This window comes from Aspergillus karnatakaensis, assembly GCF_047715665.1.
Source record: "Aspergillus karnatakaensis strain CBS 102800 unplaced genomic scaffold BJY04scaffold_4, whole genome shotgun sequence".
NCBI lineage: Eukaryota > Fungi > Ascomycota > Eurotiomycetes > Eurotiales > Aspergillaceae > Aspergillus > Aspergillus karnatakaensis.
Genome location: NW_027395716.1, coordinates 1 through 23,972, shown reverse-complemented (window position 1 = coordinate 23,972; position 23,972 = coordinate 1). Strand labels below are relative to the sequence as shown.

General features: G+C 52.0%; 13 protein-coding genes across 13 annotated transcripts; 5 read left to right on the top strand and 8 right to left on the bottom strand.

Annotated features, from left to right (window-relative positions):
• Positions 1 to 197: 197 nt before the first annotated feature.
• Positions 198 to 1,587, bottom strand: BJY04DRAFT_98201 (uncharacterized protein). The gene is made up of 2 exons (XM_073721409.1): positions 1,435 to 1,587; positions 198 to 1,377 (listed from the first exon to the last, which is right to left on the bottom strand). The coding sequence occupies exons 1-2, from the start codon at positions 1,547 to 1,549 to the stop codon at positions 389 to 391; spliced, it is 1,104 nt and encodes a 367-aa protein (XP_073575824.1). The 5' UTR covers positions 1,550 to 1,587; the 3' UTR covers positions 198 to 388.
• Positions 1,588 to 3,364: 1,777 nt separating this feature from the next.
• BJY04DRAFT_98197 (ribokinase) lies at positions 3,365 to 5,156 on the bottom strand. The gene has a single exon (XM_073721408.1). It carries the CDS (start codon positions 4,594 to 4,596, stop codon positions 3,451 to 3,453), a length of 1,146 nt encoding a protein of 381 aa, XP_073575823.1. The 5' UTR covers positions 4,597 to 5,156; the 3' UTR covers positions 3,365 to 3,450.
• A 19-nt stretch (positions 5,157 to 5,175) lies between these two features.
• On the bottom strand, positions 5,176 to 7,821 carry BJY04DRAFT_178360 (MCM DNA helicase complex subunit MCM5). The gene is made up of 4 exons (XM_073709727.1): positions 7,579 to 7,821; positions 7,403 to 7,529; positions 5,943 to 7,348; positions 5,176 to 5,886 (listed from the first exon to the last, which is right to left on the bottom strand). Exons 1-4 carry the CDS (start codon positions 7,713 to 7,715, stop codon positions 5,394 to 5,396), a joined length of 2,163 nt encoding a protein of 720 aa, XP_073575822.1. The 5' UTR covers positions 7,716 to 7,821; the 3' UTR covers positions 5,176 to 5,393.
• Positions 7,822 to 7,979: 158 nt separating this feature from the next.
• On the top strand, positions 7,980 to 11,809 carry BJY04DRAFT_98159 (vacuolar protein sorting-associated protein 54). The gene is made up of 3 exons (XM_073721407.1): positions 7,980 to 8,416; positions 8,470 to 11,254; positions 11,303 to 11,809. Exons 1-3 carry the CDS (start codon positions 8,200 to 8,202, stop codon positions 11,520 to 11,522), a joined length of 3,222 nt encoding a protein of 1,073 aa, XP_073575821.1. The 5' UTR covers positions 7,980 to 8,199; the 3' UTR covers positions 11,523 to 11,809.
• Positions 11,810 to 11,905: 96 nt separating this feature from the next.
• On the bottom strand, positions 11,906 to 12,254 carry BJY04DRAFT_213546 (uncharacterized protein; the record flags this gene model as incomplete). Its single annotated transcript, XM_073714924.1, has 2 exons — positions 11,906 to 12,076; positions 12,162 to 12,254. The coding sequence occupies 2 exons, from the start codon at positions 12,252 to 12,254 to the stop codon at positions 11,906 to 11,908; spliced, it is 264 nt and encodes an 87-aa protein (XP_073575820.1).
• Positions 12,255 to 12,960: 706 nt separating this feature from the next.
• Positions 12,961 to 13,734, bottom strand: BJY04DRAFT_213545 (uncharacterized protein; the record flags this gene model as incomplete). Its single annotated transcript, XM_073714923.1, has 1 exon — positions 12,961 to 13,734. One exon carries the CDS (start codon positions 13,732 to 13,734, stop codon positions 12,961 to 12,963), a length of 774 nt encoding a protein of 257 aa, XP_073575819.1.
• A 637-nt stretch (positions 13,735 to 14,371) lies between these two features.
• BJY04DRAFT_213544 (uncharacterized protein) lies at positions 14,372 to 15,157 on the bottom strand (the record flags this gene model as incomplete). The annotated part of the gene is made up of 1 exon (XM_073714922.1): positions 14,372 to 15,157. The coding sequence occupies one exon, from the start codon at positions 15,155 to 15,157 to the stop codon at positions 14,372 to 14,374; it is 786 nt and encodes a 261-aa protein (XP_073575818.1).
• A 977-nt stretch (positions 15,158 to 16,134) lies between these two features.
• On the top strand, positions 16,135 to 16,851 carry BJY04DRAFT_98149 (uncharacterized protein). The gene is made up of 3 exons (XM_073721406.1): positions 16,135 to 16,341; positions 16,391 to 16,629; positions 16,693 to 16,851. Exons 1-3 carry the CDS (start codon positions 16,183 to 16,185, stop codon positions 16,712 to 16,714), a joined length of 420 nt encoding a protein of 139 aa, XP_073575817.1. The 5' UTR covers positions 16,135 to 16,182; the 3' UTR covers positions 16,715 to 16,851.
• A 38-nt stretch (positions 16,852 to 16,889) lies between these two features.
• Positions 16,890 to 18,289, top strand: BJY04DRAFT_178351 (putative phosphatidylserine decarboxylase). The gene is made up of 5 exons (XM_073709726.1): positions 16,890 to 17,052; positions 17,099 to 17,140; positions 17,193 to 17,328; positions 17,390 to 17,948; positions 18,016 to 18,289. The coding sequence occupies exons 1-5, from the start codon at positions 16,900 to 16,902 to the stop codon at positions 18,227 to 18,229; spliced, it is 1,104 nt and encodes a 367-aa protein (XP_073575816.1). The 5' UTR covers positions 16,890 to 16,899; the 3' UTR covers positions 18,230 to 18,289.
• Positions 18,290 to 18,616: 327 nt separating this feature from the next.
• BJY04DRAFT_213541 (peroxiredoxin-like family protein) lies at positions 18,617 to 19,366 on the top strand (the record flags this gene model as incomplete). Its single annotated transcript, XM_073714921.1, has 2 exons — positions 18,617 to 18,776; positions 18,855 to 19,366. The coding sequence occupies 2 exons, from the start codon at positions 18,617 to 18,619 to the stop codon at positions 19,364 to 19,366; spliced, it is 672 nt and encodes a 223-aa protein (XP_073575815.1).
• Positions 19,367 to 19,870: 504 nt separating this feature from the next.
• Positions 19,871 to 20,600, top strand: BJY04DRAFT_213540 (BTB/POZ domain-containing protein; the record flags this gene model as incomplete). The annotated part of the gene is made up of 2 exons (XM_073714920.1): positions 19,871 to 19,911; positions 19,961 to 20,600. 2 exons carry the CDS (start codon positions 19,871 to 19,873, stop codon positions 20,598 to 20,600), a joined length of 681 nt encoding a protein of 226 aa, XP_073575814.1.
• Positions 20,601 to 21,122: 522 nt separating this feature from the next.
• Positions 21,123 to 21,790, bottom strand: BJY04DRAFT_98128 (uncharacterized protein). The gene is made up of 2 exons (XM_073721405.1): positions 21,545 to 21,790; positions 21,123 to 21,482 (listed from the first exon to the last, which is right to left on the bottom strand). Exons 1-2 carry the CDS (start codon positions 21,718 to 21,720, stop codon positions 21,278 to 21,280), a joined length of 381 nt encoding a protein of 126 aa, XP_073575813.1. The 5' UTR covers positions 21,721 to 21,790; the 3' UTR covers positions 21,123 to 21,277.
• Positions 21,791 to 21,975: 185 nt separating this feature from the next.
• BJY04DRAFT_213538 (cytochrome and DOMON domain-containing protein) lies at positions 21,976 to 23,353 on the bottom strand (the record flags this gene model as incomplete). Its single annotated transcript, XM_073714919.1, has 2 exons — positions 21,976 to 23,264; positions 23,323 to 23,353. The coding sequence occupies 2 exons, from the start codon at positions 23,351 to 23,353 to the stop codon at positions 21,976 to 21,978; spliced, it is 1,320 nt and encodes a 439-aa protein (XP_073575812.1).
• Between the last annotated feature and the right edge of the window lie 619 nt (positions 23,354 to 23,972).

Genomic DNA, 23,972 nt, shown 5'->3' with positions numbered 1-23,972 from the left:
AGAACTACGATTGAGATGGAGGGATGGTCTAGTAATGTTTTATCAATTAGGAAATATATACATCGTGAAGGGCATCAAAGACGTGACACATCTGAGCTCATTAGGTAGGAGATGCAGACATCCAGGCAATGCAGAGTGATCAAGGTCAATAACGATATAAACGAAATAGAAATAAAACAAACAGGCAGGCAATATGCAATGCTAACACAACAACAGAACGCAATACTCATCACAGACACCGATTACAAATATCTCAAACAAAGGCAGGAAGAATGGGTATCCAAAAAGCCACAACACCGGTCAAACGCCAACTATACACCAACTGAACACCGCGATCCAGCGTCAACGCCGGATCGAAGTCAATCAAAAGAACAGACAAGTGGGGCTTTTAGACAGCGAGGTTCTCAGCACCATCTGCCTTTTCACCGGCACTCTCACTCTCCCAGATCTCAATGGGAGCGAGGTCGGACTCGGCTTCGGTGCTAGCCTCCACAGCAACTTTCTTGGGGCTCGCAGCCTCGAGAATAGAAGCAATCGACGAGACACTGGACAGCTTGCTCCTCGTCGGATGCGTCGGACGAGCAAAAGCAAAAGCCGTCTTTTCTTTCTTTTCCTCAAACTCCTCGACATCCTCATAAACAACGGCATAAGAGAAAGCATGACAATCTTGTCCGTAGTAATCCGCCGCATTGAGGTCCCCCAACGGCGAGCGCGGCTCATCTAACATCTCACTCTTCCTGGCTGCCGCAGCAGGCGACTCCTGCTGCCTCGAGCGCAGAAGAGAAATCCCTAGTTCAGCGGGCGGGATATTCTCCTTCCCACGGCTATCCGATTTCTCCTCGACTTTACCCTCGTCATCACTGATGTCGAGCACGCAGGTAGAGTGCTGCATGAGATTCGTCATCTCCTCTTGCTCCGAGTCAACATAGATATCAAAAGACCACGACGCGGGCATCTTCGGCGCCGACGAAGGCTGAGTCTGCTTCTTGGTCTTGCCATTGGAAAATGCAGTAGCAATGGAAAAGGGCCGGCTGACGCCCTTTCGGGCGGACTCTGGACGGCTCTTGGAGATTGTGGCGCGGCGAGCGAAGGGTTTGGCGGCTTTCATTTGGGGGGAGCGGCCGGCGGGTTTTGGTGTTGATTTGGTGGTTGAGGTCTTTGTGGGTGTGACAGGGGGCAGGGGTGTCGCAGTTGAGTCTTCAAGGATGCTGAAGGCCATTTTGGAAGACTTCAGCGGCTTCATGGGGCTCTTGACCGGGGCATGGTCTTCTTCGTCGTCAAAGGCACGCTTGCGTTTCGTGGATTTGTAGGCTGTGGGGTCGATGTTTTCGGAGTCAGAGTCGATGAGGGGCTGTTTCTTGCTGGTGAGTGTGAGGCCTTAGAGTCCAATTAGTATTGACGCGTTGATAGTTTTTTTGGTGGTGCTGATCTTACCATTCTGCTTGTTTTGGAAGTTCATCTTGGTGCGGAGTAGGGAGCGCATCCGCGAAGCATCGAGCGGAGCAAAAGGCTGGCGGACAGCAGCCGGAGACATAGTGAGAGCGGCCATTATAAGTGAATATTAAACGATAGACGATGGAGATTTCAAGGCCGGCGAGAAGAGCGAGAGAAACAGCAACAGCCGGTGTTGATGGATGGATTCAGTTTGTTTTGGTCGCGCGGCAGGAGGAGCTGAAGCGGGGTCTGATTGGCGGTCTGTTTATAGACCTGACAAGCAGCGGAAACGAGAGACACGAGCCTGTCTGTACACAGAGGGTAGAGCAGATCTATGTAGTATCTAGTATACTAGAGTACAGACAATAAAGGAGAGGATGGCTCGTGAGGTTAAAAGGGAGAGGCGAGATGACGAGGGTTATTATAGAGAGAGCCACGCGAGGGGGAGGGGAGGCAAGGGCTGGCAGGATGGAGAATTCTGGCTACCAAAGTATGGCAGGAGGCGAAACATGCAGAGCGACGTGAGGATTGATGGATGCGCAGTGGATAGTCTCAGTTCAGTTTTAAGAGAAATGCTGGATGGGGGACTGGAATGGTATGGTGGGATGGATATGGGATATAAGTAACCTGGGAATGCTCACGAGAGCGCGTCTCGTTCGTGTCTCTTCTTACTGCTGATAATTAGCAAGTTAAGCAAGCTAAGCAGTTGAAGATGAAGAGATCCTGAATCTGCAAGGAATCGCATGGTCTGCAGGCCAATAATTGCCCATCTTCCCCTCACTGGATAGATTGGCTGTCGCGTCGGGTATTTTATCCATACCTAAGATTACGGTAATATATCGCATTTTTATATGGCCTTCTCCCAGGAAATACCAAGCGTGACATTCCATCACGACACCATCAGCTCCCCCACCAGGCCGTCTATACATCCCTTCAACGCGTCCACCACTCTCCATCTCACAGCCTCGTCGCGTCCGCAACTTAATTATGCTTGATTACCACCGCTCCTCCTCGTCGAACCACGTATTCGCGCGTTCCTGTCCCAAGCTCCAATGCGATCCTGATTCCAATTCCTGAACCTGCTTTCACGAAACCCAGTAAGGATCGCGAACACCCTTCTGCCAATCCCTAATCTCCACCAGCGAGGGAATCACCAGCCAGATCGTGATCGTCAGATTAGCACTCCCCCACTTGGTGAACTTGAATAGCTCGAGTCAAGCAAGAGCTGCAAGACTCGGCCTTCATGCTACTATTTTAACGCTGCCCAGCGCCAGTGCACTGTGCAGCGTGCACACCGGTCCCAGTCCGGCGCTTCCCAGCCCAGCCTGTGTTTCATCGAGCGGCACGCCAGCTGACGCCTGAAACCCATGCTGAATGCCGATTGATGCAATGCGATGCCATGCTCTGCTTGCTGCTAAATTAAGGTTAATTACGTTGTCTTTCGGACCTTCTTAGGTCTCCTTGCCCCTCGGCCCGGCTGACTTGCTTGCACGGGCTCAATTTGGGGACTTGCATAGACTCGAACAGTGATAAGAGGTAAGACAAGGACTGCAGGGCATTCCCAGCATAGGATGTACTCGTGCTGAGGTGCGTCTGAGGTGAGAACTCTGTCTGTTGCGAGTTGTAGCGCTTGCTTGAAACGTGTATGTGAGGTTGAACGAGTGTATGCCTGAGCTGGTGAAGGATTGCATGTGCTTCGCTTTGCTTGACATGAGTTCAACTTTAAGCGCTTGTTGCGTTGTTGGTTGGACCGTGGACGGGTGCTATTCCGGTCTGGCCGCGGGCTGCTGGACTTGACTGGATGCGAGTCGACACGTTCGCGCTGGATGAAACCCTGAAGGTTTTTGCCTAGGGTCTTGAATGCCAGCCAGCATGCCAGTGGCGACTCGCAAGATCATCCGCATACGAAGTAGCATATGGTATAGAGCCGAGAGGAGTAGTTCCGTAACATCTCTATTTTGTCTATTCTTAACCTCAAACGACGTATCATACAACCACATTAGCTTCAAACACACCTTATATCTCATCCTCCCACGGAATACTGTCCATAGCTCCCTGTCTCTCCACACACCGCGCAGAAGCCCTCGTAGCAATCTCCATCGCCTCATCCATAACCGCCTTATACCTGCTCCTCTTCTCATCTCCCTCCAAATCAACCCCTCCCTTCCCCTCCGCCCTCCTCCCCTCCCTCCACCTCGCAATTTTCACCGCATAAGCGCCCACAAACGTATCCCCCGCGGCCGTCGTATCAAGCACGCGACTCACCTTCGCAGCAGGAACCTCATTCGTAACCCGTCCCGGCAGCTCCCCAACACTCCCAGAATCCGCAGCACTATACCAAACACCCTTCGCACCAAGCGTAACAAGAACATACGTCACGCCCAGCGAATGGAAATACCTCGCGACCTTCTCCTTCCCATCCTGCGCCTCCTGCACACCAGGGACATTAAGCAGCTCCTCCCAAGGCGGCGTCATAATCCCCGCCTCCGTCTCATTCATAATCAAATGGTCAACACCAGCATACACATCAGCCGGTAACCCCCCCGGCGGCGCAGGCGCCGGGTTAAAGATCACATCGGGAGCAGCATCAATCCCCTTCTTCCCACCCTTCCGCTGCGCACCCTTCCACCGCGCAATCTCCCGCAGAATCCCAATCGTCGTCTCCGTCGGAATCTCGCCCTGCATGACAATCACGTCGGGAACGGGCGCCGCGAGCGCCAACCCGAGGATATCAACGCCGGAGTTCTCGTCAACGTTCATCCCCTTGTAATTCGCGCCGGGGGAAAACAGAATCCGGTTCTCGCCGCCGGCGGAGGAGTCGACGATGATGACTGCAACGCCGGTGTATGCATCGCTGATGACTTGCACGCGGGAGGTGTCGACGCCGGATTTCTCGAGGGTGGGCTTGAGGAGCGTGTTGAAGTGGCCGTCGAGGCCGCCGACGGCGCCGACCATTTCGACGGTTACATCGCTGGTTGATCCGGTCGTGGGGTGTTGAGGGCGTGAGAGCCGGCCGCAGGCGACGGCTTGGTTGGCGCCTTTGCCGCCGGCGGAGATGAAGTAGGCGGAGGAGGTGATTGTTTCGCCGGCGTCGGGGAAGCGGGGGGTTATGGAGACCATGTCGGCGTTTAGGGAGCCAATGACGCGGATTGTAGGTGCCATGTTGGGGGGCTGTTTGAGTGATGTAGAGGGGAAGGGAGGTTGTTGCGGGGTGGGTGGTCTCGTGCGGGGGTTCGATCCGGTCGTGGTAGCTCGGTCTGATGCGTTGCTGGTAGGGATTGAAAGATTCTTGATCAGAGAAAAGGCCTCCGATTTGTGACAGAAGGTAGGAGATGGCAGTGATGAATTGGATGCGTGACAATTGCTTCCAAGGTTGGTGAAGATAGTGAAAGAGTTGAGAACTTGCGATGGACCTGGGATGTGGGATGGTGGGGTTGTCTCGGAGCTCGCCGTGTCTAGCCTTGAGGGCGTTCAGTGTTCACCTCACCACCACAAGAACATGGTTCTTGATATTGTTTCGTACCTGACGTAGTATCTGAGATGGAGAGCTCCTCTCCTTGCGCAGCTCTGCACATTGGATCCTATCAGGTGCAGAGCTATACGATGAGAGAAAATCAGTTTAGATTGGTTGACGGTCAAAATATATAGTCAAATCACGATCGCGGGTTACAGCACCACGCCACCACCTATATTTACGTACAAACCCAAGTTCTCAATTTCTCCATAAGATTTAACTAGTGGAGACTAAGCATTGCTTCAGAATAGACACTTAAATAGATTGTCTACTATCATGATTTGATTATCATCAGAAATCTAACACCATCCATGACTGTATACATTAACAACGCCAAACCCATCAACCCGCTGTGCCTAACCCAACTAAAGGTATCGTCATCGATAAATTAGAAATAACCGAAAGAAAAACCAGCCCTTGATATATGTACCCACAACAAGCCGAACTATACACCGCTTCGGTAAATACGTGACCCTCCATGCCGGAGCTGAAGGGTGCCTCTCCGCTGCATAACAATAAGGGCTCTGTTGAGCGCTTGTTCAGTGTATCCTCTGCCCTCGACGAAATCGCGACGCAGGGTCGCAAGGCTGACATCGTTTCCAATAGGCATACGGCGCTTGAGCTCGTCCTCAATCTTCGAGACTTCCTCCATGATTTCCTTGCTGCCTTGGCCCTCGCCTTGCGTGATGGCGTCCATTGTGGATGCGAGGAAGAGACGGATGGCTTCATCTACATGTGCTTCGGTTGCGATGGGCTGGAGGCTGAGCTTGGCAAGGGACTCGGTGATACGGACGATGGCTTCGAGTTGACGGACAGTGATGGGAATTGAGGATCGGGCATTTGCGTCAAGCTCGGCGCGGTGCACTTGCTTCCTGATTGAGACGAAATGCGACGAGAGCTTCTCCGCGGCTTCCGGAGAGAGACGAGGGGCGCAACGGCTGGAATTCTTCGTTAGCTCGATGTTCAGATGTTAACACTTTGAGGGAGAACGTACGTCCGGCAGTAGCTTATGTACCGCTTCATCTTCTCCAAGGGAATCTCAGCCTCAACCTGTTCCTCAACACCTCTGCCACCCATATGCACGCCCATGACGTGACGTGCGATGTTCTCGTCACGGGTGCGGTTGTGATCATCACGGACGACGAAAATCATATCGAAACGCGACAAAATTGTGGTCTGAAAGTCGATGTTCTCACCAGGGGTTTTGAGATCATCATATCGACCGAAGACAGGATTGGCTGCGGCCAGGACTGACGTTCTGGAGTTGAGAATGGTAGTAATACCGGCTTTGGCGATAGAGATTGTCTGCTGCTCCATAGCTTCGTGAATCGCAACTCGATCTTCATCTCTCATCTTATCGAACTCATCAATACATACCACACCACCGTCTGCAAGCACCATAGCACCACCCTCAAGATAGAACTCTCTTGATATATGATCCCGTTGCACGGAAGCTGTAAGACCAGCCGCGGAAGATCCCTTACCAGAGGTATAGATAGCGATTGGCGAAACCTTTTCCGTGAACTTGAGCAACTGAGACTTGGCCGTACCGGGATCACCAAGAAGAAGGACGTTGATATCACCACGAAGCTTCATGCCATCAGGTAGGATCTTCTTCGAGCCTCCCATCAACAAGCACACAATCGACTTTTTGATATCAAAGTTTCCATAAATTGACGGGGCGATACTCCTTGCAAGAGCATCATAGAGGTCCGGACGACGACTGAGCTCGAGAAATTCTTGCTCCTCTTCCTCTGAAAATGTAGCGCTGCCCTTGGCAGTATGGTCGAGATCCGTCGTGATACCGACTGCGCGCAAGTAGGGGTTGCGGACGGCTACCGCACCGCCGTTGTCCTTCTTGCCTCCCTTCTGATAAATCGAGAAAATACCCATGACCGTGCATCGAGAACCAGGAACGACTCTATTGGCGAGATATCGGTCGGCAGAAATCAGAACGTGTCGGGGTAATTCACCAACTGGGACTTGGTCGGGGGCCTCTTGAAGCTTTAGTAGTTGCTGGTCCACGAATTGAGACCTTTCATGAGCGACCACATAAGGATCAAGGGGACACTGTGTGTCGGGTTGATCACCGGGTTGCTGTTGACGCCCGCAGCGCCTGGGAAGTGTGAGACCGGCAAATCCACCCTCGACTCGGATATTCTCGCTATGGTCGCAATTTTTGCAACGGATGTGCACGAGGGTTGCTTTGGAGGATATCGTCGAGGCACCAATAACAATGCCAGGAATACGGACAAGATTTGAGATATTTGTTGCGTTCAGGTCGCGGATGGAAATGTGTGTTGCCGAGGAGTGTAGGAGGAGTTGATGGTTCGGAAGTTGAATATCCCTTTGCGAGGGGTAAACGATCCGTTGAGTACATTGTTGAAGAGCACCCTCAAACTATAGACAGGCACTGGTTAGTCTGAGTCGAGACTCTGAGAGCTGGAGACTGACGAGAGGAATGATATCTGCAGGCTCGGTTGTGAGTTTGTGGGCCAGTTCCTCGTTGTAGGAAATTAAGTGAGCAATATCGATGTCGCAGTAGTATTGCTTGACGAGAACATTTTGACGCAGCTGATCTCTACATCTTGTGTTAGAAGTGCTCCTACATTGGAGCCTTTGAGAAGTACCTGTAGATGAAAGCATTGTCAAGCTGGAACTCCAGGACGAACTCTCGTAACCGAGCTTGAATAGTTGTGCGTGATTCGTCGGCACCATCAGTGCTGGGAGCAAGGACGCTCAATGTGTAAGGTGTTCGCCGGTCCATTGTGAAGGTGTGGGTGGGATGGTGGAGGAGAATGGTGATGCTGAGTCGGCTCAAGGAGGTGGCAGCAAAATGAAATTCATGGCCTGGCAACCGCACGAGAGGAACGCGTCGCGTCAGTTCACGCGTTAAGTGGTTCTGCCTGAGGCATATTTAAGGTACGGCCGGAAGAATCAGTTCCGCCGTCAACTCCCAAATAGGCCTAGCGTTGCTGCCTTGGACTTGAGGCGTTACCCCATTGGGTTGAGCTGCAGCAACCGGCCGGCTATCGGTCTGACAGATGGCGAGCTGTCGTTGAGAGATCTTGTGATTGACTTGTCTACTTTGTTTTCGAGGTTGTTCCTGTTCGCTCTCCCTCAATCAGCTTCGTTCCTAAGTTTCCCGTTCGCTCGAACCGCTTCCGCTCAATCGTTCAGGTGTCATTGGGCATGGTGAGGTGACGCGAACGAGCTAGGTGGCTGCTAGAGTCGCCGTTGAGTCTGGCGAGATGTCTGCGAGCCCTCGGAAGTCGATCGATAGCTTAGCCTCAGGGGCATCGACTCCCTCCCTCTCCCAGTACTCGTTTAACCAGATCGAGTCTCCCCGCGGACCACCCCAGAGATACCCCCTGAGGCGAGGCTCAACCGCCAGCTCAATCGTGAGCATTGGCGGAGTCCTTGACCCTTCTAACCGACATGGAGCGATAGCGGAATCAGGGCAAAACGGTTTGTGGGATTGCTAAGGTACCCAGTCACCCAGTCTAGGCTAACATGAACAGCCATTTCTACCCTCCTTCAACCTCCGATAATCCGCACCGGTCTCGTACCGCAATCGGCTGCGTCCGGCGGATACAAGCCACCAAGCACTCGCGATATTCCTCCGGTTACGCTGACGAACATCCCGCACGTCGACCATAGAGTCTTCGAACCGTACCTGTCACAAGTGGGGTCACTCTACGAGGTCTTCCAGGAGGCCAAGGAGGGCGGCGGGGAGCAGGATGCGCAGCTAGCACGGGGCAAACTCTCGCCGAAGGCAGATGAATTGGAATCATTGATGCCGAGATCTCCTCTGGACCGTCGGTCTTCCGCGATATCATCTACTTCCCGGTCAAGCTCTCCATATGGTGCTGGTAGAAAAAGGTCCAACCGTGGCCGCGCGCCTGCCGTTACACCGTTGTCGACGATCCCTCCAGTCTACTTCGAGGACGACTTTCATCTCGAGAACCCGCGGACCTTTGATGTGGTATCAGAGAGATCAGAGGTCGTTACGCCACCAAAGGCACCAAGCAAAGATAACAAGGTGGACGCTGTCGAGCCCGCGCAAACGGGGAGAAAGGTGCTTGCGACCAACGCAATCCTACAAGAGAAGCTCTCGTGGTACATGGACACTGTGGAGATACACCTTATCTCGTCCATATCAACGGCTTCTAAATCCTTTTTCACTGCTCTTGGCTCGTTGCGCGAGTTGCATGCTGAGGCTGCTGACTCTGTCAAACGTATACAAGTGCTTCGGAAGGACCTTCAAAAGATAGACAAAGAAATGGCATTGGGCGGCCTGAAGATTGTGAATCTGCGGCGTCGAAGGGAGAATGTTCGCATGCTCTCCGATGCAGTCTCTCAGCTTCGAGATGTTGTAAAGTCGGTTACCCGGTGTGAGGAGTTGACCGAAGAAGGAAACATTGAAGAGGCTGCAGATGGGCTTGAGGAGGTGGAGAAACTGATGGCTGGTGACTATACTCCAGATCAGTCAAATGAGGGGGAGTCGCGGAAAACCGTCGATCTGCGGAGACTGAAAGCTCTAGAGGGTGCATCAAATGAGCTCGACCGCTTAAGGTACTCAATCGGTACGGGCTATGCGAATCGTTTCCTGAATGAGCTACTTGGTGATTTAAGACGCCATGTTGAGAATGCCCCGTCAGCATCCACGGTGCAAAGATGGGGCTACTCTTTCCAGCGGCAACGCGGAGGTCAACGGGCCAGCCTTCTGGAACCACCTGCCTACATGAACATCGATGACCAGCTACGGAACCAGCTACGATTGCATCTCACCGGCCTCGCTCGTGTCTCTCATACTACGCCAGCTGCGACAGCCTTCAAAACCGCCGTCCTGCGAGAGATGAAGAGCTTGATCCGTCGGCATATGCCGAGTAGTAGCGACGATGATAATGAGTCTATGGTGTCAGTCTCCACTCACCGGTCGCATCAGCTCAGTTCGCAGGAAAAGTCTTCTATACTGGCTCGCAATCTCCGCGCGCTGGACGCAGAAGATGCATACACTATGCTTGTCAATGTGTATACCGGTGTCAGTGAGTCCCTGCGGAGGTTAAGTGTTCAGGTCAAGGTTCTCCTTGACATTGCTAGCGGCTTGGGTAGTGTCCAAAGCGGCTCAAAGTCTCCGGTAAGGAATGGCGACCCTCGTCTATCTGCGCATGCGGCACAAGATGAGATATTGCAAGTCCTGGACATGTCTAGTCTTCTTGGCCAGGCTGTTGACATCGCTCAATCTCAAGCGACCAAAGTGTTGAATGTCCGATCAGAACAGACCGCGCAGTTGTCCAAGGAGGACTTCATAAGGTATTTCACCTTGAATCGACTCTTTGCGGACGAATGCGAGGCCATTTCTGGCCGTAGTGGCACTGCTTTCAAGACTGCTGTTGGCAATCAAATCCGAGACTTTATCAGCCGGTTTGGCAATGAGCAACAGCATCGCCTAGTACAAGTGATGGATGTTGACCGATGGGATGTCAAGGATTTCGGAGACGCCGAGTCCGACGTTCTCGGCCGTATTCTGGGCGCAAGCACCAAAGACGTCGATAGTTGGGTCAGCGTTTCCAAGATCTGGGTATCACAAGACGAACAAACCAATGATACTCCTGCCACCAACGGTGCTGCTAAGAAATCAGACACGGCCCGACCAGCGGTGATTGACGAGCAGAACTACATTCTTTCCGACTCGGGGATGGCCATGATGAGAACCGTTGAAGAATACCAGTTCCTGATGGCAAACATACCCAATTCGATACCAGATATCGCCTCTGGCCTGCTGGAGTCGCTAAAGTTGTTCAATTCCCGGTCTTCGCAATTGATTTTGGGAGCTGGGGCAACAAAGAGCGCTGGTCTGAAAAATATCACAACAAAGCACCTTGCGCTATCGTCGCAGGCTCTGAGCTTCATGATTGCCTTGGTTCCATACATTCGAGAATTCGTCCGCCGACACTCGCCGCCCGGCTCTCTCATGGCCGAATTCGACAAAGTCAAGCGGCTCTTCCAGGAACATCAATCAGGCATCCACGAAAAACTTGTTGACATCATGGGCTTCCGGTCGTCAGTGCACCTGAACGCGATGAAGAAGGTTGACTGGGACTCCGGACCAGGATCCAGTGGCGTCAACTCTTACATGGAAGGCATGGCCAAGGAAACAGCAACACTGCACCGAGTCTTGAGCAAACACCTTCCGGATATGACAGTCATGATGATCATGGAATCTGTCTTCAAAACCTATCGAGACCCGTGGCTAAGAGCATTTGACGATCTTGCGATCAAGTCAGAAACAGGAAAGCAGAGGCAAGACGTTCCTCTCATAATAGATCCAACCCCTACTAATTCTTCCAGGCTACTTCGCGACGCAGAATACTTCCAAGCAAGGCTAAGCAAGATAGACGGCTGCGGCGATCTCGGCGAACGCCTGCAGGAGGTTGTCCACAAGAAGGCGATAGAGAAACCTGCCCAGGAACCGTCTTCTGCTCCAGCTCCAGCTGCAGAGAGCTCGACACCTTCGACAAAGGGCTCACCGCAACCGCAAGAAGAGGCTCAGGCCGACCGCATGTCTTAATAATTCTTTGTATCTATAACCACCCATTTGGGCTGTACAGCACATTCGAGCGAATATATACATCAGCGACTGCTGTTCTGTTACAATTGTCTATACACACCATGACGTCCTGTCAACCTTACATAACACTACCAGTTTGTTTCTTACAAAGGAAGATCATATTCTCGTGTCAATCGGATCTCACAATCCAGTCACTGCATTTAATCTCGTTATGCATGCAGTCTATAATACAGTCCTGCATCCTCGCTCAGCAAAGTCCAATCAATGAACCGAATAGAAGCACAGGGCGGGCAGTAGTGGGATCAGCTCGGCTCCAGGCCCAGCTAGCTTCTCCTCTCCATTCCCATTCAAAAGAAAAAAAAAAGAAGAAGAGAGAAGGGAATCTAAGCCTTATGAGCACCAAGACCCTTGTTCTCACCGAGCGTGTTAGGCTCGTGTCCGCCCTTGCCGCTGCCCTCGGGGTTCTTGTACTGGCCCTGGCCGCTGTAGGGCTCTGAATTGCCGGTTACTTCGGGCATGGGTGCTGTGCGGGAGGCGCGGTTGAGGTGGTCGACCTGTAGGAGTGGTTAGTATTTAGTTCGAGTTCGATGGTTGGAGTGGTAGGGTAGGTGAAGGGGTTATAGAGAGGGGAAAGCTTACATCAGGGTTTGTGCCGATGGCTTGGGTGGTTCCGGCTTCGAAGGTGTTGTCGGAGACCTGGTTGTCCTTGGCAAATTCGACACCGCGGGGCATGATGATTGTTGTTTGGTTGGTTGTCTGGTTTGGTGGAAGTAGAAAGTGGTCGCGTGCAGATGGGCTGTTGCTTTGTTAGTCTGATTCTGGCGGGGAGATGGAGTTGGGGATGTTGGAGCTTACCTGATCGAGACGATCGGGTGTCAGAGATAGATGATTGATTGAGTGAGTGAGTATTGATCTGATTGCAGTAAGTTCGTGGAGGAAAGGTGGTCTATATAGCTTGACTGTTAAGGTTATGTGGGGAGGTGACAGCATTATGAGGTCATAGGGTTCGGAATGACTTCACCAACGGACCTCAATATACCGCACGACCTTTGAATCATGATACGAAAGCTACGTTTTGAGCCCTGTTCTGGAGGCTTGTTGAGGCTGGGGTCTCGTCATTGGTTGCTTTATGCTACCGTTCTCCCCGCTTTGCGTCGCTTTACAAGGGCGCCTTGGAAGATGACTACTTTCGATGCTACAAAAGAACAGGTACACATTTTTACCGCAAGGAAGTAGATTGGACGGTCTAACACCCCAAGGAAACAATCTAGGAAATTAAGCAGGTTCTATTCTACAATGCAAGATACTCCATACTCCATAAATCGCGAACGACATCGCTACGTAGGAAGTAGTCAATCCAAAATCAATCCAACTCCGATCCCATGCTGAAACAAGACAAGACAAGACGCCTGACACCAACACATACCTGCACAATGAGCTAATTGCGACGCCGACGGCGCTGCGCAACCGATGCCGACATAGCAACCTGATTCACCAGATCCAGATCCGCAAGCGGAACATGTAGGCCCGACCAGCCTGAAGGGCTGCTGTCCGGACAATGTTTCCCATTGCTCTCGACCCCGGTATCAGACTCTATTGAGAGGCGGCGTGCGCGGCGAAACTGGTCACTACTATCGATTTCAGCATCAGACTCCACAGAAGGCCGACGTGCTCGACGCACCCGTCCCCGTTCCCTACTCTCAGCCTCACTATCAGACTCCATTGAAGGCCGACGAGCCCGCCGAGCCCGCTCACTGCTCTTTAGGATCCGCTCTCCGAGCTTAACCTTCACGTTGATTTCCTTGACTCCCTTGGTGGGCACGACAACCCTCACGCGTTGCGCGAAGCACTCCTCGCCGAAAAAAGGCGACGCCGGGGAGGGCGGCAGGCGTTCCTCCTCCGAACTCGAACTATCTCGAGTCGGAATCTTCAGACCCTGCAGCCGCTCCCGAAGCTCCCTTGTGGCGTCAGAAGTTTGCTTCAAGGAAGAAGATGGGCGTACATCCTTCCTGATGTTGAGAGGCGCCGGCCTCTCAGTCGATCCTGAAGACGACGATCCGGCCGCGGCACTGGTAAATAGACGCTCGCCGTTACGGGGAGTGAAGCCAGTCCTCGAGGAGTAGTTTACGCCCTGGATGTCCTCTGGTGAGGCTGGAGAGCGCTCACGAGCGGCGGCGCTTTCCTCCGCGAATACCCTGGAAAAGTTCCTCATGGTGGCTTTTACTTTTTGGAATGTGGGTAAGAGCCAGGTGGGGATGCGAGAGCTTCGAGGCTGTGGTGTTTGCTTGAAGTTCTCGTTTTTCCGGAACGGGGGAAAGGGCATGGAGGTTGAGCCTGAGTCGTTGGACTGGGAGCTCTGGAGGGGAAAGGTCTTGGACAGGGCGAGGGGGGGCTATTTATGCTTGGTGTATGTGAGTATGATGGAGACTGGATTAAAGAATTAATCGCTTGGGTCAAAGGGGCTCATTGTCGGAGCCATTGTTTGGTCTTCTTTGCTACATAAAGAGATGAATGGAATGAAGGTCTTGTGGTGATCAAAGGCCATAGTCAGCCTCAAAGGCCTAGATATCAGAACCATGGTTTCCCCGTTTCTGCATCTTTGACGTTAAATGAGCCGTTTTAACGTTGCAATAGATGTTGTTAGGGACTTAGATATCGTAGTAACGGCCTTTGTGAATGGAGTGTCGTCGTGAGTACTTTCTCCGTTTGCTATTACGCAGTCTATTTGACCTGAAGATCCTATTCCTCTGTCAGATTGCATCCGCTCAAGATGTGACCGTCAAAAAAGAACCAAAAGCCCTTCTATCAGTCTATCAAGCCGTCTACCCTATCCACCACCTCACCCCCAGCTACACCAGCAACCTCCCCCCATTACTACTGATCACACTCCCTGACAAATTCCCATCCCTCATCGCATACAAATAAGCCTCAACAATATCCTCCACCCTCCCAACCCTCCCCGTCGTCGTAGCCCTCGCCAGCTCCTCAACAACACCCCTCTTCCCCTCTTCCCCAAGAACATTCCACATCTCCGTATCCACACCCCCCGGACTAACCAGATTGACCCTAACCGGCTTAAGGTCCAACGCAAGTCCCCTCATCATTCCCTGCAACCCACTAAGATACGCGCTCGTAACCGTCCACTCCGGAATCGGCTTCTCACCAGACACCCCGGTAGTCAGCGTAATTGAGCTCCGGGGACCAGGAGACAAGTGTACGTGTCCATATTTTGCGACAAGGAGCGGCGCGAAAAACCGCACCATCCCGGCCTGCTTTATCTCGAGGAACTCCGTCTCAAGAAAAGGCTTTAGGAGCGGCGCGTCGCCAGCTGTGAAGATTATATGATCAATAACCCCGACTTGGGAGAAGAGGGATTGGATGTTGGAATCGAGATTTGCTTCGTCGGCGAGATTACATTCGAAGCTCTTGATCACTGCCGTGGAAGACGGGTAGGCGCTTCGTAGCTTTGCGATTGTGGCTTCGAGACGAGTGGAGGATGATGAGGAGAGGAGGAGCTCTGAGGCGCCGTGTTCGAGGACGGCTTCTGCGCAGCCGTAGCCGAGGCCGGATGTTGCGCCGATGATTAGCACGCGGGTGTTTTGGAGTTTGGAGGTGTACTTTTGTTGGTCTGGCATTGTTGCGGTCGTATGCAGTGTGTCTGAATGCTAGAGGTGGAAGGGATGTTGTTGAGCTATATCCTGCATTCAGGCACTACATGGTATGCTACTTATGCTTTCACCACGGACGAAGATTGGCCCGTCCCTTGCTCGAGTTGATTGCTTATAAGTGTCCGATAAAAGCATGATCCACTCTTAGCGCGAGGGATGTTGTTTTGTTAGCAATTGTATAGCGCGGAGACATTGCAAAGCACTCGGGGTAATTTCTGCCCGGCTGGTAACCCTAAATATTGGCTCAATAGTTCACAGCTAGCCAAAGATGGACGAACTATAAGTCAGTTGCTCTCTCTTTCTAGTGAATAGACTATATGGCTCTTTCCCTTAACGGCGAACAGAGCGGAAGGCACGCTTGCGGCGTAAGGAAGGTGCCATGGAAGGAGTACTCCAAAACTGGAAGGTGCGACCCTTGTCCTGGTCTTGCGAGGAAGGAACGACCGGCGATGGGCCCCAGGCTCCTGTCGGTGTCTCCTTGCTGAAAGCGCTTGTATTCTGACCGAAAAGTCCGGAGAAAACGTACAGAAACCGTTCCAGAGCTCGTTCGAAGTATAGTGGAACTGTTCAAAGGCCGCTAATGGAGCATGTACAAGATGGACGATGACCGAAAGCGTTATGAGTTGCAGATTAGAGAACGACAGGGAGAGTATGGTCTTCGTGAGACACAGACCGACGCTTCAGTAACGCGATCAGGCGAGGCCTGCGACCATATTATAGGTTCCTGGTCAAGACAGAAGCAGATATGCAGAAGGCACGAAGACCATAGCGAGTTAACAATGGCTGAAACCCCGAATTGCGGATACTGGGGTCGGTAGGTAGGGAACCCTCTAGCCCTAGTGGCGATTGACCGTATCATGACTTCATCCTGGGCTGAAGCTCTATATATGGTCGACGCCCACTTGCCCTATAACGTCTTTCAGACTACGAAAACACTTCTTTCTATTCAATCAACCTCTATCTACATTTAACTATCATTAAATAATTCAAAAATGTCCAAAGTCGAAGGAAAAGGCGCCACCCCCTCCGGCAACCAGCCCACAACCTCCACCCGCGGCGGCGCAAGCGCCTACCCTACACCCGCCAACAACTCTGGCGGCGGTGCTGGCTGGGGCGACAGCGGTATCCTCAAGGGTGGTCTTGAAGGAGTTGTACGCCCTGCCCTCATAGCAGCCACGGTCCTCAAACTAACGGTCACAGAGCAAAACCCTCTCTAGCGGCTCCGGCGAATCACACACCGGAAAACTATCAAGTCTTACCGGTGAACTCTCGTCATTAAAGGACCAGAAAGCGGCGGGCGAGCAGCGATACCAGGATGATGTTAATGAGGCTGGTGGTGTGCCGGCTACGGCTTCGGAGGACGCCAGCTTCATGAACCGTAAGCCTGGTGGATCGGATACGTTGCCGGGTTGGGAGCAGGCGAAGGGAGCTGTCAATAGGTATGTCTATCCTCTAGAGCATGGGTTTCTGCTGTGGTGGTGATGTGTGCTGACAGAGTGTAGCGTTATTGGTGGAAGCGAGTAAATCTTGGATACAACATTAGGAGTTTGGGGTAGGCTTTTGCATCTGTACATTTATGACATACAAGTTACGACAGAAGCTATGAATAGATATGACTTTCATTACATTTGGCGGACCTTGTACAGTATAACTACCTAAGGGCAGTTGGAAGTTGCTTTTGCTATACCTCAATGACCTCCCTGGGTGTAATGATGACATCATACGTCGAATTCCTTCATGTCCAAAGACACCATCATCAACATCACAAGAGCTTCCCACACAATTGCATCGTTCCAGCAAATATGGGCTTCATCGGCTTGTTACACGCAGCGGTGGACTATCTGCTGTCGCTGGTCAAGATAGTATGCCCTCATCCGGCTCTAGAGAGAAGTTATCGCTAATTGCCAGGTCCAAAATCGCGAGATCGGATGGCTCACGATTAAGCGCAAGGTAAGCTACAATCCCCTTTTGAAAAGGGACCATAAAGGCTAAGAAGCAATAGACAGGAGAATATGTTCGCGAGCAGCAACCCCTCTGGAAAAAACTGAAGCTCCTCCTCCTCTTCAACCCATTGACAACATGGCTCGACACCACACACGCAATGAGGCTGTATATGCATAACAGCGCGGTCAAAGAAGGTCTGCCTCTTCGCCATCAACCGAACTATCACACCGATGCTAACATTAGTACGGGGGCTAGGCAAAAAAGAAGCATCCCCCTCCTCCGCAAACCGCATCCGCGACTTCGTCGACTTCTTCCACATAAACATGGCCGACTTCGAGCCATCCGACATAAACGCCTACCCTACATTCGAAGACTTCTTCATCCGCCACCACGCCCCAGGCACTCGGCCCATCTACGAGCCCGACAACGGCAAAAGCGCCGTCTGCGTCGCAGACTCCCGCGTCGTGGTGTACGAAGAAGTCGCGGAGAGCCGCAAGATCTGGATAAAAGGGGAGGACTTTTCAATAACGAATCTCGTCATGGACAAGAAGCTTGGACCGCAATTCGGGGACGGGCCCGTTGCGAGCTTCAGATTGAGTCCGCAGGATTATCACCGCTACCATAGTCCTGTTTCTGGGACGATCAAGGTGTTTCGGAGTATGCCGGGGGATTACTACGAGGTTGATCCGTTGGCGATTCGTAGCGGAGTGGATATTCTCACGCGCAATGCGAGGGATTATGTGGTGATTGATTCGGAGGAGTTTGGGGAGGTGCTTTTTGTTGCGATTGGGGCGGCGCAGGTTGGGACTGTTGAGTATGTCCTCTTGTCCATGTTGTTATTTTTGGATTGAAAGGGGGTATGGGTATGCTGACGATTCTAGGATACATGAGAAGTGGCAGAAGCCCGGGGCGAGGATTAACAAAGGCGATGAGCTGGGAATCTTCCAGTTTGGGGGGTCGAGTATTATTGTTGCGTTCCAGAGGGGCAGGATTGAGTTTGATGAGGATCTGGTTCGACCGAGTAAGAATGCTGTTACTGTAGATGTCGAGGTAGGGATGAGTCTGGGTCGTGCAGTGCCCAAGGCTACTCAATGAGCTAAACTAGTTACGGAGATTCTTCCTACGATGATCACGAATAACATTTGATCTCTGATTACCACGCATCACCATCCATTTGTCAGATCGCGTCGGATGGAATAGGCATACAGTACACGATCCCTCATAGGTCCTAGCATCTGAAATCCGCATAGTCCAGCAGATCGAGCATCCTGATTCGCTCATGCTGCTAACGTTCGCCTCTGACGGCTGACATCATGGACTGATAAGACCATAACTTAGGTTTAGACCCAAGCTTTGATCGACTCTAGAACCGCCTCCTGTGGCGGGTTCTGGGGAACTCAACCCTCCAGCTTTCCGATATGTAGACCCCGGACACAGAGCAATAAATGGACAATCACGCCATTTCCAGCAGCAGCATATACAATGGACGAATCCATCACAAAATCCACAGACGTTATACCAGACGCATCGGACCTCCGCGATGCATACAACCTCGAGCTGAGATCAGCAGATGGCAAGCCCGTGCGGCTGGGCGAGTTGATTCTCGATAAGGGCGACCATATCACGAGTATTATTGTTTTTGGTGTGTTTCATCCCTTATACCCCGCTGGCTGCGAGCGATATAGAGAGATGATAGTGAAAGCTAATAGATAGTATCCAGTACGACACTTCTTCTGCGCCTACGACCAAGACTACGTCCGCTCCGTCTGCCACCACCTCTCCGAATCCGTCCTCAAGACCCTCCCTCACACGGATGCCCCGATTCAGTTGATCATTATCGGCTGCGGTAACCCGTCGCTGATAGTCCCCTACGTCGCGGAAACAGGCACTGCCTTTCCGGTTTACAGCGACCCAAGTGGCCGGCTATATAAGCGTCTTCATATGCGCCGTACAGTGCAGAATATCATGCGGCCGCCGTCGTACACGAAGATAAGCTTCTGGAAGTCTATGCGGATTGCAATGAAGCAGATGATGAAGCAGGGGAAGAATGCGTTTAAGGGGGGCAAGTGGGGGCAAAATGGAGGGGAGTGGGTGTTTAAGGGGAGGAAGTGTGAGTATGCGCATCGGATGGAACATGTGAGTGATCATTTGACGGCGGAGGAGTTGTTGAAGATTTTGGAGTGTAGAGAGGGGAGGGGGAGTGTGGATTGTGATAAGCAGTTTGAAGAGTGAGATGGGAGGGTGTGTGCATTTGTGTCTGTCTCATATGTTTCTTTTCATGTGCTGTTCTAGCCTGTTAAGATTGTGAGAAATGTTGAATTCGATCTCAGATTTGATCTTCTTTTGAACTCACCTTGCCCTTGGGGTGGCTATATAAGCTTGTTGGTCTCCGGATTTAATTCCTTCTTCTTACGACTTACTACCCTGGGCTCTCCATTCTACCTACCCTTTCCTACTCTCGATAGGCTGCTCAGCTGTACCGTCTTCGTCTGTACCAAAGTCCTCAGCCCGACGCATAACAGCATAGTATCTGCTACGTGGTTTTGCGAAGCACCGAGCACTTGCGAGCTAAGCTAGAGGTCAACTGAAATATACCAAGAGTGAGTCCTTGGATGCACCGTCTTTCCTGTCTTCAACTCACAGACCACAGCGTGCACGGCTAGAACGTCGCACCTCATATTTACACCCTCACCAACCGAAATTACCATCAAACACCCTTGCCCAGAATCCCCAGCAATGACCGGAAAGAACGGCAAGCCCTACAGAAGCAAGAAAGAGTAAGCCCAAGCAGCTATGTTTTTACAATACCGCTAACCTTGCTTTAAGGGTATGCGGCGGAACATTCGACGTCCGAGTCGGACGATCTAAACGGACCTTCTCGACCCACGAAACACTCGCAAGGAAGTTATGCGGATACTTTGACAAGACATTCACCGAGGATTGCAAGGATATCACACGCCGCACCTTCGATCTACCGGACCACGAGCCAGAAATCTTCAATGCATTCATCGCGTGGCTATACTTTGGCTCATTGCCCAAAAGAATGGACAACGACGAGGATGATTTCGAAGAGGGGTACTACGAATGGATCGACCTCGCACAAGCATATCACCTTGGCGAGCAACTGGATTGCCCCGGTTTTCAGAACGCGATCATTGATGCGATCTTTGAAAAGGTGAAGCCGGACGTCTTTAACAATTACAGCGACGACGGCTATCCCTATGAGATAGCAATCGAGTACATCTTCGCTCACAGTGAAACTGATTCCCTGATTCGTAAACTTGTGGTCGACCTCTATGCACGCTATGGTTCGAGTCTGTCAATTCTCTGCTGGGATGGCGAAGATGGAGTGGATGGCATTCCCCAGCAGTTTGCAGTGGAGCTTGCAGCAACCCTCTATGACCAAGCCTCATTTCCAGTCCTGAACAACAATTTTCGCGCTTCAGAATATCACCTCCGTTACTGAGGGGGATGTACTATCACTATCCGGGTGGCAAGCAGTGGGTTTTGGTCCATGGTGCACAGCACCAACGTCTCTCGAGTTACTTGCGGTCATTCCGTTATAAAAAGTTTGGCTTGTAGATCGACTTTTGTCATAGCGCAATTGATTTTCCTCTCTACCGAGGTTTTTTACAGCAACCCTTGACATTTCTTGATACTGGCGTTAGACGGAACCTCTTGACTCTTTCTATATCATGTCTCATTTCTCTCATTTCTTTCAGATTGCGTATTCCAACAAGACAAAGTGACATAATGTTAGTCTGCAAGCTTGAAATACAAAAGCCCACTAGGGTCGACCGACTTATTAAGTTCTCAGCGTACCCCGACTTCATGTATTAGTATGCATTCCTGGTTCTTAACATCCCGACAGCACGCAGATTGTCTCTATACAGAGTCTGTAACTGGCCAACACGCCGGCATGTTTCACAGGCTTGCTACGCTATATGCCGACTGGCGTTAACCAAGAATCAAAGCTCATTCTACGGGAGACTAATCTTTCTGCCTTCCCATAGCCCATGTCCCTTGTAAAAAGAACAGAGGAGATGCTCATTATATATACACGCCATCTAACATCTTTACACATTTCCCCACGGCCTGGCACTAAAGGTATTCACCTGATACCTCCTGCATCTCACCTGGTGTCTAGTGATACCAATCCCAAACCAACGCCAGACTAGCCGCAACAGCCATAGCAGTCTCGAACCCCGCAACTGGCACCCAACTCCCCCCATTCCGAAACATAACCCAAGCAGCCACGAGGCGAGAAGGTACAGAAGAGACCATAATTGCTGTATCGCGCTGGTAGGAAGAAATAAGGTAGTATGTTCCCAGGGCGAGAGATGTTAGGCTGGATGTAGTCAGCAAGCATGGACTTTGATTAATGAGCAATAGGATGGTGGGAGATCTCACCCAATACACTGCACCGCGCCCTCCGGAGTTCCAGCTAACGACGAGCCCTCAAATTTAGCGACGGAGGAGGGATAGAGGATGCTGTAGAAGGCGTTGCCGAGGAGGAAGATGCCTTGGGCGGCGAAGACGGTGGTTGAGGCGGCGCCCATGCGGAGGCCGAGGGGGTGGTAGAACATGGTTTTTGGGTGGTCTGTGTAGTCTTGAGACTGGTGAGGTAGCGAGATTATTATTTTATTTGAGGTGGGTTGAGTCACTGAAGGTTTCTTATTGTTTTGTAAGATTTTACTGCATAGCTCCGATTTCTCCCGAGCTAGGGCCGAGGAGACCCATGACTAGACCTATACCTATACAACGAGCTGTGGTGTTTCGCCGCACTCGGCGAGCTCGGCGAGCTCGGGGACTGTCTAACTGGAAATATGCCCTCACTAACACTACCGATTCGCATCTCCATTCCCTCCTTCATCTCCACCCTCCCCTTCCTCCTCCTGCTCCTCCTCCAAATCCCTATACCCCCCATCAACACTATCCCGAATATCCCCCTCAACCCCCTTCCTCTTCTCAACCACATGCAACCAGACCCTAACACCCACATACACCACCCCAAGGACAACCGCACCAGAAACATACCACACAAAAGCCGCATACCACCCCCCGGCACCCCTATCCCCCGCCCCAACCCACAAAAACCCCAACACCCCATTGACAACCCCCAATAGAATCCCCACCCGCCCAACCCACCGATGCACAAACCCAAAAGAACTCTTCCCTCCCACCCGCACGAAATGGTGATGCTGCAGCTGCCCCAGCGCAGGCTGGATGAGGAAAAGCGTTGACACAAGCGCAAGACCCAGGATCGGATGCGTATGCGCGGGATTCCCCATACTCGTCCAGAGGTTGACACCGAGGACAGCCCCGAGGAGGGTAAGAGAGACCGCGAAAGCCTGCAGCGGGGCATGGACTTTCACCACGGGGTAGCCGAGGGGAACAGTTAGTGCGAAGAGCGGGAAGAGGACAGCGAAGGAGACGGTCATGAGGAGGCCGTGGGCGATTGCGGTATTGTATCCGGTTCCATCCCCACGGTCGTTGTCATCGGACCCGGCGACTGGGCGGACGGCTCCGAAGTCCGGGTTCGAGAAGAGGTCGTGGGATGCGGGGTCTGTTTTCGCGCGCGATAGGTCAACGAGGACTTTTCCGAATGCGCTGTGGAAGGCGATTCGTGCTGTGAGGTCGTCGGACTGGAATCCACCGCTACCTCTACCATCCTCTTCGCGAGGCTGAGATTCGCGGTACGCCCAGACCCATCTTGTCTCAGTGCCTTGTGGATCCATTTCCCCGCCGTGGTTTCTTAGACAGGTGAAACACTCGATGTCAGCTGTTATCAGGCCCTCTTCTGTCTCTTCCCCGATATGCGTATCTATTCCTGACCCTTCCAACACGGAGACCCTCGCATCAGGATTCCAACTCGGAGGGCGATGTCCCGGCGCAGTCCGTGGCGAGACGGTGACGTTCTTCGGATTCGAACTCGAGGCGTAAACGAGGAACATGTTTGCGTCGCTCATCTGGGTTCCTTGGGCGAGAGCGATCCATTCTAGAGAGGTAGGGGCTTGGATGCGGAAGAAGATCGATGATGGGTTGTTGTGCGGGACGGTGATGGAAAAGGTTATCGAGGGGTTGTGGGCGGGGTGGAAGGAAGCAGTTCGGGCGGTCGTGAAAGAGGGCACTGGAAGGTGTTAGACTGCATTATCAGATCGAGGAGAGCGGGTTAGGGCTATCTATACGCAAGGGTAAGAGCCAGAGGTAGGGTTTCATGGCTGGTGACTATCAGATCATGTAGCAGAAAGATGAGAAACGAAGTATTGTTTAACTTTCAGAAGCGGCTGGGGGTAGTTCCGATCTTAAATGTCAGACCACAGCTACACAAGCGGGAATCCGGTATTTCCTATTGGACTGACTGGCAAGCTCCTACTAGTGGTGGTGCATGGCATCATCATGCGGCGGATATCACAATCCCCCGCATCACAGTCAGGAGAGATTGACATACTCCGAGCCCTCCACCAGCCATTGAAAAACGGAGTCTTCTCCCAGCTTACGTATTTCCCCTCGGTCCAAGTTACACAGATTTTCGCATCTCAAAAAGTGCAAGTGGTAGTGGTCAGACATGGACGATGTTTTCTGGAATAGGATCGAGATCCTGCTGGAAAGGGTGAGTCGCCGATGGCCAGTCACTGATCCGGTCAGGAAGAGTCTCTGTATCCGGGTTGGCTGCTGCTCGCACCTGGCTGCGAATGGGATAAAATATCCAAAGAGGACAGCTCGAAAGATTGGAGCAAGATCAGAGCAGAGCAGAGCAGAGCAGAGCAGAGCAGAGCAGAGCAGAGCAGAGCAGAGCAGAGCAGAGCAGAGCAGAGCAGAGCAGAGCAGAGCAGAG

What these genes read in the sequence shown, in the direction of transcription:
- BJY04DRAFT_98201 (XM_073721409.1), bottom strand. Translation starts at nt 1,549, where the DNA reads ATGGCCGCTCTCACTATGTCTCCGGCTGCTGTCCGCCAGCCTTTTGCT. An exon ending in CTTCCAAAACAAGCAGAATG is followed by an intron (nt 1,378 to 1,434) that starts GTAAGATCAGCA and finishes TTGGACTCTAAG; the next exon opens with GCCTCACACTCACCAGCAAG.
- BJY04DRAFT_178360 (XM_073709727.1), bottom strand. Translation starts at nt 7,715, where the DNA reads ATGGACCGGCGAACACCTTACACATTGAGCGTCCTTGCTCCCAGCACT. An exon ending in CTGCAGATATCATTCCTCTC is followed by an intron (nt 7,349 to 7,402) that starts GTCAGTCTCCAG and finishes GCCTGTCTATAG; the next exon opens with TTTGAGGGTGCTCTTCAACA. An exon ending in TACATAAGCTACTGCCGGAC is followed by an intron (nt 5,887 to 5,942) that starts GTACGTTCTCCC and finishes GAAGAATTCCAG; the next exon opens with CCGTTGCGCCCCTCGTCTCT.
- BJY04DRAFT_98128 (XM_073721405.1), bottom strand. Translation starts at nt 21,720, where the DNA reads ATGTTCTACCACCCCCTCGGCCTCCGCATGGGCGCCGCCTCAACCACC. An exon ending in GGCGCGGTGCAGTGTATTGG is followed by an intron (nt 21,483 to 21,544) that starts GTGAGATCTCCC and finishes GACTACATCCAG; the next exon opens with CCTAACATCTCTCGCCCTGG.
- BJY04DRAFT_98197 (XM_073721408.1), bottom strand. Translation starts at nt 4,596, where the DNA reads ATGGCACCTACAATCCGCGTCATTGGCTCCCTAAACGCCGACATGGTC.
- BJY04DRAFT_98159 (XM_073721407.1), top strand. Translation starts at nt 8,200, where the DNA reads ATGTCTGCGAGCCCTCGGAAGTCGATCGATAGCTTAGCCTCAGGGGCA. An exon ending in AGCGGAATCAGGGCAAAACG is followed by an intron (nt 8,417 to 8,469) that starts GTTTGTGGGATT and finishes TAACATGAACAG; the next exon opens with CCATTTCTACCCTCCTTCAA. An exon ending in TCAGAAACAGGAAAGCAGAG is followed by an intron (nt 11,255 to 11,302) that starts GCAAGACGTTCC and finishes TAATTCTTCCAG; the next exon opens with GCTACTTCGCGACGCAGAAT.
- BJY04DRAFT_98149 (XM_073721406.1), top strand. Translation starts at nt 16,183, where the DNA reads ATGTCCAAAGTCGAAGGAAAAGGCGCCACCCCCTCCGGCAACCAGCCC. An exon ending in AGGGTGGTCTTGAAGGAGTT is followed by an intron (nt 16,342 to 16,390) that starts GTACGCCCTGCC and finishes TAACGGTCACAG; the next exon opens with AGCAAAACCCTCTCTAGCGG. An exon ending in GCGAAGGGAGCTGTCAATAG is followed by an intron (nt 16,630 to 16,692) that starts GTATGTCTATCC and finishes GACAGAGTGTAG; the next exon opens with CGTTATTGGTGGAAGCGAGT.
- BJY04DRAFT_178351 (XM_073709726.1), top strand. Translation starts at nt 16,900, where the DNA reads ATGATGACATCATACGTCGAATTCCTTCATGTCCAAAGACACCATCAT. An exon ending in TGCTGTCGCTGGTCAAGATA is followed by an intron (nt 17,053 to 17,098) that starts GTATGCCCTCAT and finishes GCTAATTGCCAG; the next exon opens with GTCCAAAATCGCGAGATCGG. An exon ending in TAACAGCGCGGTCAAAGAAG is followed by an intron (nt 17,329 to 17,389) that starts GTCTGCCTCTTC and finishes TACGGGGGCTAG; the next exon opens with GCAAAAAAGAAGCATCCCCC.